This window comes from Tupaia chinensis, unplaced genomic scaffold (genome assembly GCF_000334495.1).
Source record: "Tupaia chinensis unplaced genomic scaffold, TupChi_1.0 Scaffold000037_21, whole genome shotgun sequence".
NCBI lineage: Eukaryota > Metazoa > Chordata > Mammalia > Scandentia > Tupaiidae > Tupaia > Tupaia belangeri.
The window spans coordinates 153,470-166,099 of NW_006159480.1; the positions used below are offsets into that span (position 1 = coordinate 153,470).

Below are 12,630 nucleotides of genomic sequence, written 5' to 3' on the forward strand. Positions count from 1 at the left end.
AAAAAAAAAAAAACAGAGACCAGGCCAGCCAGTGGTGTGGTGGTTAAGGTGGCTGGCTCCTACATAGCAAACTGCACAGTTTGAGACCAAATCAGGCAGCTTGAAAAATTGTGCCATGCATGTGTGTGTTCATGCCTGAAATCCCGAGAGAAAATGGATTCACCATCTCTATATCTTTGGGGTATCTTTTTGCTACCACTACCCCTGCAGAATGCAGTACAATTTTGGCCTGAGAACAGAGTAGGTTCAGCAACTTCCCCATTAAAATATAACTTGCAGGACAATGAAGATTGTGGATTGTGCGATTTGTATCAACCACCAAATCAATTCATTCCAATTTCACATTTAGCAAATAGTGTACTAATCACTGGAGAGCTGCTATTGGGAAGCTACTATGCATCAGCTCTAGACCAGGACTCTGTGTACTACCTAACTCCCACATGCCTCCACTCAATAAAGGACAATGATGACCCTTCAGGATCTGAGTGTCATGATCAACTCTCCAAAACAGTCCTTAAATTGATATGATAGTCCCTTGTTTCCTGGCATTTGACTAGGCAAGTGGTCACAGGTACCTCTGGTCAGGGTACTTGAAGAATAATTTCTTGTTTATGTATATTTACTGAACTGTTCCACAGTCCTTGCTTCTACCATTTTTATTAAAGCAGCCATGGAAATGCTATGACCCTCTACCCACTCTCAAAAGAATAGAGTTAGGAGTTACCTAACTAAGGTACACATAATAGATACATCTAATTATCTTCTTTATCCTTTAGACTTTTTTCTTTACAGTATGTCAGAGAAATTTCAGAATATTAACTTCCCTGATAATATCAGGTGCCTAGAACAAAATACCTAGGTGTACATACAGAGTACATACTCATAAGTTGATTGACTCCACAAATGTTTGGCTTTTATGGTGTTGGAGTCACCAAAGAGGAACCCACAATAGAGATTGCTTTTAAGTAAATGCTTATGCTGGTTGGCTTTCATGCATTGCAGCGCAGGTGTTAAAAGAAGATACTAGATCCATACTGCCAGACTTTGAGTCCAGGCTTACCAATTAAAAGACTTAGAGGATAATTAGCATCTCTGTGCCTCAGACACCTCCTCTCTAAAATGGGAATAATGAGAGAAAACACTTCATAACATCCAATATGTGTTCTTAGAACAATACTTGAACCATAAGTAGCAGTATGTGAGTCACTGCAATTATTCTCTAGCTTAGGAGAGACAATCATAACTTCATCACCTCACCATGGAAAGTTAATCAAAATGTCTTTCTTTAGTAATTACATTTGATAACGAGCTATACAACTTTGTAAAAAGAAGTTTTACACATGTATTACAAAGATTCCATTTTTTCCTATTAGTTTAAATATTTGAAATTTGTTTTTCTGAAAAAGAGGCAAAATGGGGATCAGTAGATGGTATAATGGTTATGTCACTGGACTCCCATGTAGTCAACTATGGTTAGATTCCTGGACCTGGTGGCTTGAAACTCAGACTGGGTACATGTGTGTGCTTGCCCAAAATTCTGAGAGGAGAATGGAGGAGAAGGGATTGCAGTGTGACCATCCTCCTTAGGGATGACTTCTCACTTTCTGTCTCTCTGTTTCTCTCTGTCTCTCCAAGGAGTGCAAAAATCTATTTAAAAAAAAAAGGCATAATGATCTTAAGCAGAGTACACAATTCATTTATCACATTTGCTTTCCCCAACCCTACCAGAACAAAATGAAGCCTCATCAACTCTTAGGTATTTGGGAGGCCTTCAACCTATAAAACAGAATTTAATCAAAGTTCTCTATCAACAAAAGAATATTGTTTAATAATGAAGAATAAACTTTTTTTTCATAATTAAAACAGTAGTTTACAATTCAGCTTTGGTAGAACCTGAACAAGAAATGAATAGCAGAAGTCTAAATTAGGGAAGGATTTAGAATGGTAAAGAAGTAGTAAATGTTAATATTGATTTAGTGGGAGGGAAAGACACAAATGAGAAGCATAAAGCTCTTGAAAAAAAAATTTCAAAATTAGGCCTATGGGAATAGCTGGAAGCGTGGAATAGGAATAGACACTTTAACACAAATTGATGTGAAAATGGAAGAGTACTTATACAGCAATGAAGATTATATTGTATCATGTTTCTGGTGATCTCAAGCTATGTGTTCTAGGATATATGGCAATCATTCCTCAGTTCTTGGATTTTAGCTTGACAATTTTGAGATAATTTGAATAAATGTTGTTAATTCATTCTAATTTTAAATTCTATTATTCTATGTTAGGAAGAATACGTTCACACATGTAGAGACTGGGGCAGTGGAATGCAAGCAATTTAAGAACAGAAAGAATTAAAATCTGAATAAGTAGTAAATATGCCAAGGATCATATGAATAGATAGTTTAATTATCAATAAAATAATCTGTATAAGAGAGAAAGAAAAAATATTATTTGCTTAATTACATGGCACTGCCCTAGATCATAAACTTTTCTTCAAAGTGGTAGGTTATAAAAGACATATAATTGTATTTCTTTCCCCAGTGAGCATGTACACTTGCCAGAGAGAGAGAGAGAAAAAAAGAGAAAGCAAGAAAGCACCTCCTGTGGGGAATGCTTAAACTGCACTCCTTTGTCCTCCATTTTTCCTTCTTTTCAGGATTTTGAACACAAATGAACATGCCATTGGCATGTTTTTCAAGCCACCATGTTCAGGACTCAAATACCTGGTCAGCCCTATGGGATCCAGCCACCTTAAACACCATGACACAGTCTGTCCCATGATGGATGTTTATCACTTTGATGTACAGCGTGTCAAAGAATATCATTACTTGGAATTTAATGGTAAAATAGATACCATAATTTAACAGATTATATATTTGTAGGCAAATACCATGACCTCAGTATTGGATATTTCTCTAAATGCATTATGTGTTTTCTTGCAACCACATGAGAGAGTATCTCTAGTTCAAAGTCTTCATAGCTAATCCATTTATGAAATCTTCCTGTAATGCACAAGACGGCTGCACTGTCTCCTCATTGCTACCTTCATGTCTTTGTTTCTGAATGTATAGATGACTGGATTTAGAAAAGGAGTGATAAATGCATCAAAAATAGCAAGATATTTATCTAGGTTTGATGTGGGAGAAGGCCATGTATAGAAAAACATCAGTGGCCCAAAGAATAAAACCACCACTGTAATGTGAGCTGACAGAGTAGAAAGAGCCTTGGATGAAGCACCAGAAGAGTGATAACAAACTGTGAACAAGATGAAGATGTAAGACATGACCAGCAAGACAAAGGAGCCCACAGAAATTAGTCCACTATTGACAGTGACCATGAAGTCTAGTTTTTGGGTGTTTGTGCAGGCAAGTCTGAGGAGCCGGGGAAGGTCACAATAGAAACTATTAAATATATTAGGGCCACAGAAAGGTAAATCTACCACAAAAACTAATTGGACCAATGAATGGATAAAGCCAATGATCCAAGAAGTAACTAAAAAGTACAAACACATTCTTTGGTTCATGATAGTCAGGTAGTGGAGGGGCTTACATATGGCCACATATCTGTCAAAAGCCATGGCTATGAGCAGCACCATCTCAGTGCCCCCAACAGCATGGCTAAAGAAGATCTGAGTCATACATCCCCGAAAGGAGATAGTTTTATGCCTCTTGAAAATATCATAAATCATCTTAGGGGCTGTGATGGAGCAAAATACCATATCAACAACTGAGAGGTTAGCCAGCAGAAAATACATGGGGGAGTGCAGATGAGCATCCAAGGTTACAGTGAGCACAATAACAAAGTTTCCCATCATGCTTGCAAAGTAAAACAACAAAGAAAAGACAAAAAGGAGAAGCTGAATGTCCCATGAATTGGTGAGTCCCAGGAACACAAATTCTGATACTATGGATCGATTCTTTACATCCATTGCTTCAGACACCAGCCTAAGTTTTCAAGTTACCTAAAGGCAGAAAAAAAATGGAAATGAATTACATAGGTAAGTATTACCTATTTGTGTTTGGAAAAAAAAAAAGACTCCAGCAAGCTAGCCCTGTGTCTTAGTGGTTGGAGAAGACAGATCTCACATGATCAACCACGTGGTCAAATTCCAGACCTGGCAACTTGAAAAATATGCTTCACTGTGTATGCAAATGCCTCAAATTCTTAAAAGATAGAGAAATAAAAGAAAGAATTGTGACATGACCACATCTCATTGAGAGGTGCTTTCTTCCTCTTCCTTTCTCTCTGTCTCTCTGTCTTTCTCTGGCAAGTACACACACCCTCTGGAAAATTTTTAAAGATAGTAAAGATAAAAGACTCCAGACATTAATTGACATCTCACATAGTCAAATAACCTTTATCACATACACACTGGACTTCCATTTAAAGGGATCAGCTGGCTCCCATATGGCATTATGGCTTTAAAATTACCACTACAAAGTTAATGTTATATCCAGACCTACTTCTTCTTTTCTTTCTTCTAGTTTTATAAAGATACTTTCTATTTTCTCCTTCCCAGGATATTCTACTTGGATGGCAAATGAATTTTCTGACTGTGATATCTCAGTAACGGAAGTGATTTCAGTCATTCTTATGAGTCATCTAACCATTTCTCATGCAATAGCATGCAGCTTTGGAAACCTCTGATCTGTTATTTTTGTTGTTCGATTAGACTTTAAAAGGTTCCTTTTTTCTTTAACTTTCAAATTTTCTCTTACTCTCTTCTTCAGCTCACAAAATCTAATTCTCAAGGTCCCACCTAAATGCTTCCACATTCTTAAAATCTTCCCATTTTGCCTGACTATCTATACTCAGACTTCAGGGTTAACATGAATTTGATTCTGCCTTTCATGGTTATTTAAATTAATATCCCTCCAACTAGGTATAGTTTCTCAGATACAGGAATTATACACGGATAGTCACTGCCACAATCATAATGACCAGTAGTAACTAATACAATCAGCCACATAGTAAGAGCTTCACACTTGCTGAATGAAGGAAGGGACTTAAGGAACTGAAGAATGGCACTGAAGTCAAGAGAGTGTATCATAATTCACTAAAGTTCATATTAATAGTATGATTATATTGTTTCATTTGAAAAGTCATGACCTATGTTTCTACGTAAAAATGCGTCACAACTTTTCCGACATTAATATGTCTCTAACAGGAATACACACACTCATTGGATCCCCAAAGACAAGATAGGAACTCTTCTACCTAAAGACAGTCTTTTTTTTTTAATAAATTTGGAATTGAGACAAGAGCAACAAAAATAAAGTATTGGGTTCAAGGAACTAGATCATGTCTGTATCTGCTGGGGAGAGAATATGATTGAGTTGAGATAAAATCCAGAAAAGGAACTAAAGAATGGTAGCCAAATCCTAGCATGGGGAGGTAGGACAATATCACAATTCTTTCCTTTTTTTTTGTTTGTTTCCTTTTTTTTTTTTTCTTCATTATAAGCTTCATAAAGAAGCCTTTTTTTTTTTCTTTTTTTCTTTTTTTTTTTTTTGGAGAGGTTTTTTCACTATAGGGTGCATGCGCTCGCCAGATACATGGAGAGAGACAGAGAAGCAAAAAGCGAGAAATCACCCCCCGGGGGGATGGTCACACCGCAATCCCTTCTCCTCCATTCTCCTCTCGGGATCTTGGGCATGCACGCACACACGCCCGGCGTGAGTTTTAAGCCACTGGGTCCGGGATGCGAACCATGGTCGACCACATGGGAGTCCAGCGACATAGCCATTACGCTAACTGCTGGTTCCCAATTCTTTATGGATAAAGACTGATAGCCAGAGACAAATCATCAGAAGTCCTCTGTTTAAGGAGGTGTTCCTGGTTTAATTCAATATCTATGTTTTATGAGGGAAATAATTATACAGGAAGTGACCTGCTCAATACAGGTGAGAGAATTTATACAAAACCAAGAACCCCAGATTCTCATTGAAAGTGCTTTACAGTAAATAACTTTTCTATTGATTTTCCATTGCTGCTATAAATTACCATAAACTTAGTGGCTTAAAACACACACATGTAACTATTATCTTTCTATTCTGAAGGTGAGACGGCAATAATGAAGTGAAATGAATTTAAAGTAAAAATGTCAGCCATGCTGAATTCTTTCTGGAGTCCCTGGGAGATAATCTGTTTCCTTACCTTTTCCTGCTTCTAGAGGCTATGTCCAATCTTTGGTTGATGGCCCCCTCCTTAAAGTGCATCACTCCATCCTCTGCCTCTGTCATCAGATATCCCTAACTCTGATACTCCTTCCTTCCTGAGGTAGACAAACACTACACTGGGCTAGCTCACATGACCCAAGATATTTTTAGCATCTCAATGTTTTTCACTTAACAATATCTGCAAAGCCCCTTTAGTCATAAAAGGTAGCATATTCACAGATGTGGGGATAGAACACGGACATCTTGAGAAGTCATATTCCATATACTACAGCTTTCTTGCTGTGAACAAGTGTTTTAGGAGGAAATGAAAAATCTTTAAGCATTGAATCTTACAGAGAGAACTTCAGGTAGCATGCAGGAAAGTGGAAGCAATATTGAGTTATGAGAGACTGAGGTACAGTGCATCCTAACTTTTGTACTTTATTACACAAAAGTGACTTCTAATTCCAGTTACATGTAGGACCAAGCCTTAACAACTGATGTCCATTAATGACAAGGAATCAATTAATAAGTTAATATATTCTTTGAAAATTAGTCATGACTGGTTATATAATTGATTTCTGAGTGGACTCTCTGAGTGATCTTGGTCTCCTTTTTTTTTTTTTTTTTTTTTTTTTTTTGGTGTAGGGTGCTTGCACTTGCAGGAGAGACAGAGACAGAGAAACAGAAAGTGAGAAATTACTCCATGAGGGGATGGCCACACTGCAATCCCTCCTCCATTCTCCTCAGCATTTGAGGCAGGCACATGCACCCAACATGAGGTTTTGTTTTATTTTGTTCTGTTTCTTAAAAAAGATTTTGTTGAAGGGAGTGTGCACTTGCAGGAGAGATAGACAGAAAGCAAGAAATCACCCCCTAGAGGAGATGGCCACACGGCAATCCCTTCTCCTCCATTCTTCTCTCAGGATCTTGGGCACGCACACACATGCACCTGGGGTGAGTTTTAAGCTGCCAGTTCAGAATTCTAATGGAAGTCGACTATGTGGGAATCCAGTGACATAACCATTATGCCATCTGTGGTCCTGATCTTTGGTTTCTAATTCAATAAATATTTTAAGTGCCCAGATGGCAGATGGCATTCTAAAGGTTGGTGATAAAGCGAATTCTCATTTACACAGACAGAGCTCAAGCAGAGGGCAAGGTAGACATTTTTTTAAAAAGTTTGGGTAGTATTACCATTTTGATTGTATTAATTCTTCCAATCCAGGAACATAGAGTGTCCTTCCACTTTTTTGTGTATCTCATAGTTTCCCTTGTGGAGGTCTTCGACTTCTTGGTTAGATTTATTTCTAGGTATCTTATATGCTTTGTGGCTATGGTAAATGGGATTACTTTCTTCAGTTAGTCTCAGTCTTCTTGTTGTTCATATATGGAAATGCTATAGATTTTGGTATGTTGATTTTGTATCCTGTAACTTTACTGCATCCATTTATTACTTTCAGGAATATTTTGTGGATACCATTGGGTCTTTTATGTATAAAGTCATGTCCTTTGCAAATAGAGATAATTTCACCTCTTCTTTTCCTATTTGAATGCTTTTTTATTTTATTCTCTTTTTTTTATTACAGTGGCTAGGACTTCCAGCACTATATTAAAGGAGTGGAAAAAGTGGGCATCCTTTTCTTGTACCAGTTTTTAGAATGATGTTAGCTATGGGTAGTGGAAAACTCTGGGGAAATTCTGGCGGACATTAGGCTTGGCAAAGACTTCTTAAATAAGATAAGACCCCCCAAAGCACAGGTAATAATTCCAAAAATATACAAGTGGGGTTACGACAAATTAAGAAGTTTTTGCATGGCAAAAGTCACAGTAATTAGCGTGAATCAACAGACCTTAAAATGGGAGAATATTTTGTAAACTATGCCTCAGATAAGAGACTGATAACCAAAATACACAGGAAACTCAAGGAGCTGATCTGGAAAAAAGTAATGAACCCAATTTTAAAAATAGGAAAATAAGTGTGGGGGAGGGAGATAAAAACTCTCTAGGAAGACATGCAAACAGCCAAAAAGCATATGAAGAAATGCTCAACATAACTCATCATAAAGGAGATGCAGATCAAAACCACAATGAGATACCACCTAATCTCAGTCAGAATGACTAAGATTTTAAAAAAAAAGAGAGAGAGAGAGAGAGAAGTGCTGGTGGGGGTGTGGTGAAAGGGGAACTTTCCTACACTGCTGGTGGAAATGTAAATTGGTCCAACCACTGTGGAGAACAATATGGAGATTCCTCAAAGATCAACAAATAGAACTACCACATGATCCAGAAATCCTGGGTATCTACTGAAAGGACAGGAGAATGCTTAGTCGGAAAAGTGCTTGCACATCGATGTTTCTTGTGGCATTATTTACAATTGCTAAGACATAAAACCAACCAAATGTCCATGAACAGAAGAATGGATTGAAAAAAAATGTTGCACATAAATTCTATGGAATACTATTCAGCCATTAAAAAACAAACAAACAAACAAGACCCTGGCATTTGACAGCAAGTGGGCAAATATGGAAGATTTACTGCTGAGTGAAGGAAGCCAGGCTATGAAGGGAAGACATTGTATGTCTCTACTTAATATTTACTGACTGTACACACACCCTGTAGCAGAAACTGAAAGATTAGCAGATATAGAAACATGGAAAATGGTTATGGTTACTGGATATAGTGTGGAAAGAGGGTAGGAGAAGGAAGAGAGTCTTAGGAAAGACATTAAGGAGAAAAATAGAAAGGCAAGACATTTATGGGACACAGAAATGGATTACTATTTAATAATATGTATAGTATCCTCAACTAGACTGGTGTAACGTGAATTCATGTTGGAAAATTCACTTTTACAAACTAAGTGATGTATAGTGATTGAATGTATAAAAGAAATTTAAAAAATAAAAAAGTTAAATACTTTTTTTTAATTAGAAAGGAAATAAATGGGTAGATGAGGGGGAGAAAGGACAATAAAAATTTGAATTCTTGAATATAGCAAGAGACTAAAATCGTCAGTTAGATGGGAAATTATTACCCAGAGGAAGACATGGCAGAAAAGGAGTTCATTTAGATGTGAGGTCTTAAAAGTTTTAAAGCCATGGAGCCAGCACTGGCATGGTGGTTAAGGCACTGAAGTCCCACATGTACAACCTCATTTTGAGTCCCAGGCCCGGCAGTTTGGAATCTCTCCAGGCATGTGTACATGCATTTCCAAAATCCTGAGGGGAGAATGGGAGAGAAGGATTGTGGTACGGCCATCCTTCTCAGGGGTGCTTTGTCACATTCTCTCTCTATCTCTGTCTCTCCAGCAAGCACATGCATCCTATGGGGGAAAAAATCTTAAAAAATAAAAAAACAACAACATTCTAGTGCCCAAAAATATTTCCTACTACTACCCAGCATTAGAATTGCTCTGTTTAGGTAGATGACTAGTCCCTAGTTTTGCTTACATGGTTAAGGGAATGGTATTATTACAGATTAACAAGTTACCAGATGACTTTCCTTAGATGAAATCTTATGCATGCAAACAAGAGAATCTTGATGAAGAAAGAATAAGTGACCCATGTTAAATCTGAGTCATTACTCAGGACGTCCGAACTGGCTTGGATCAGTTGCTCCAGGAGATAAGATAACATAAGAAGGGCTGTGGAGTATGAGGGCAGACTCCAGGAAAGAAAGCTAGAATTGGGAAAAGGAGAAATAGGGATAAACACAAAATTTGCCTACTTTATAGCCCCTTGAAAAAGCAAAGAGGAAATTAGGTAAATAGCCAACATCCGCAGCTCAAGAAACTTACTCAACTCCTGTCAAGTCTTCAGACTTCTTGAGTATCGAGTATCCATTTCTGAGTGAGAGTCTGAACAATCTGCAGAAAGAGCCACTGGGTGGGGAGTGCTTGATCATTCTGAGGCATCTTGGATCCTTCACGGAACAAGCGCAAGCTCTCCTAAGATCATTGCCATTTGATCTCCAGTTCTAGTCTAGTTGTAACTCTCAAGAATTAAAGTAACATGAATTATAGTCATCATTTATTTATACAACTTAAATTATTGTGATCTGAGACAAATCCAGATACTCCAGGCATATGGTAGAATCATGACTGAAATGTCTTAATCTGTGAGGAACTGGAATTAGGCAGCTTCTTAGAATAGAATTATAATAAATTTATATTTTAAAAATATAGAGAAAAAAAGGAGAGAGATTTATTATCCCCAGTTAATAAATCATTGAGCTGGGGGAGATCTAAAAATATATTCTGACCCAGTTCCGTTCTTTTATTTCACCAGGATATGTGTTTCCCCACAGTGTACCAGGTTTGACAATTTCTTTACTGCTTTTTATTTCCATAATAGTCCAGAGATTTTCCCTTACAAAAAGGAAAATGGACTTGAGCCAATGTCCACTTAATCAACCCTCTGTGGATATAAAGAAGCTGTCAGCAACTCTCTCAGGTAAATATTTAATACCCTTGAATTTGGTAAAAGTAAATAAAGATCACTCCTCTGTGCCCTCTAGTTTTAATATCCTCAGTTCCTTTAGCCTTTTCTAATAGGATCTGTCTTCCATCCCTTTATCCTTGTTGCTTTTACCCAGTCGCTCCATCTCACCACCAAACACCTCATCCCATTGACTTAGAAATATACAGGTATAGATACATAGAAGAGTTACAAAAAATAAACAAGAAGAGGAGGACCAATTTCCTGCTATTAAAGATTACACATTTAGGGGCCAGCAGGTGATTTGGAGATTGAGGCACTGGTTCCCACATGACCAACTTCCCAGTTCGATTCCTGGTCCTCAAAGCTTGAGAATCATGCCAGGCACATGTGTATGCATGCCCAGAATGCCAGGAGGAGAATGGAGGAGAAGGGATTGTGGTGTGGCCATCTCCCCTGGAGGGAAATTTCTCCTTTTCTCTCTCTTCATTTCTCTCTCAATCTATCTCTGGCAAGTACACACACCATACAGCAAAAACTGAAAAAAAAATTATACATTTAGTTTCTTACTTCTTTCTCCATTCTTCATCATTGAATTTTAACTGACATTATTTTAGTTTGGGATGAGTTTTATCCCTAGATGTTTTTCCTCCAAGCAGGTGTTAATCATTATTTCTTCATCTTGATTCTGGAAAAGTAGAGTTGCTTCTTTAAAAAAAAAAAAAAAAACTGTATTCTCATTATTACCTAACAAATGTTCTCCTTTTTATCTCTTAGCCACTCTCTAAAAATAGATGTAAAGAAGAACACAAACGGGAACCAGCAGTTAGCGTAATGGCTATGTCGCTGGACTCCCACGTAGTCGACCACGGTTCGTATCCTGGACCCAGTGGCTTAAAACTCCCGCCCGGCGCATGTGCGTGCGTGCCCAAGATCCCGAGAGGAGAATGGAGGAGAAGGGATTGCGAAAAGTAGAGTTGCTTCTTTAAAAAAAAAAAAAAAAACTGTATTCTCATTATTACCTAACAAATGTTCTCGTCTTTATCTCTTAGCCACTCTCTAAAAATAGATGTAAAGAAGGCCACAAACTTGTTGGGCGACAAGCATATTAGCCTTCATTTTTAGTGCCAATAAATTTCCCCAAAGATCCTTAGATCCATTTAGCAACTTAAACCCTCATCCTAGTCCTGCCCTGAACAAAGTCATGGTACAGATTCCAGACTGTGTGCAAAGTATCCTCAGTTGCCGCTCTGAGCCTCCAACTCTTCCAAGTCTTAGTTTTAAATTAAAGTCAATTCCTGTTCTCCATATCCATGATATTTATACTTATTCTTCTGCTATGGGCATCATGCTTGCCACCCCAAACACCAAAACCTACTTCTTCCTACCCCCAGACCAAAGCTTAATTCAGGCGTACAGAAATCAAACTGTTACCTCAGTATTCCTTGTCACCGAAGTTTATCTGGTGTAATATTGCCCTCTTGTCATGAACTTCACCCCATTCATCCATCTCAGCCACGCACAGACTATCCTCTCAAGCAGAGAGCTATACAAAATGCTTCTATAAATGGAGAAAATAGCTATTAACTGCACTGCAGGCTAGAGACCAAATAAAACTATAGTGACCTGAAGCTGCAAAGATAAAGTCAATTAGCCAAAGAATTTGTCTCCTAGAAATATATTCACTGTGATCATAGCAACAAAGGGAAGTTGTTATAATAATGAGTCACAGGAGGGAGAGATGACACTGAAATCTTTAAGAAAATCAATCTCTGCCACTTTTTGTGCCAAATGAAATCCTAACATAATGAATTAAAGTGTCTCTCAGTAATCCAGTACTCACTTTCTAAGAAATTCATACAAATTAGATGAAACAGCTTTTTTTTCCTAGGTATTTCCCATAGGGTAAGTGCACTTGCCAGAGAAAGGGAAAATGAAAAATCCCCCCCCCCCCAGAGGGTTGGCCATACCACAATCCCTTCTCCTCTGCTCTCTTTTAAAATTGTCCCCCCAGGGGCGCAGCCGCTGCGGCCAGA

At 37.9% G+C, this 12,630-nt stretch overlaps 1 protein-coding gene across 2 annotated transcripts in view; it reads right to left on the bottom strand.

Moving 5' to 3' along the window:
* LOC102488155 (olfactory receptor 4F15) overlaps nt 1–3,937 on the bottom strand; it is a 6,440-nt gene extending 2,503 nt beyond the window's left edge. The window contains exon 1 of one of the 2 annotated variants that reach the window (XM_014588423.1): nt 2,997–3,928. In XM_014588423.1, the coding sequence (XP_014443909.1) occupies nt 2,997–3,928 (932 nt within the window). Of the gene's footprint in view, nt 1–2,989 lie in introns of those variants that run through there. The other variant, XM_006140540.2, reaches the window with a different exon arrangement.
* Between the last annotated feature and the right edge of the window lie 8,693 nt (nt 3,938–12,630).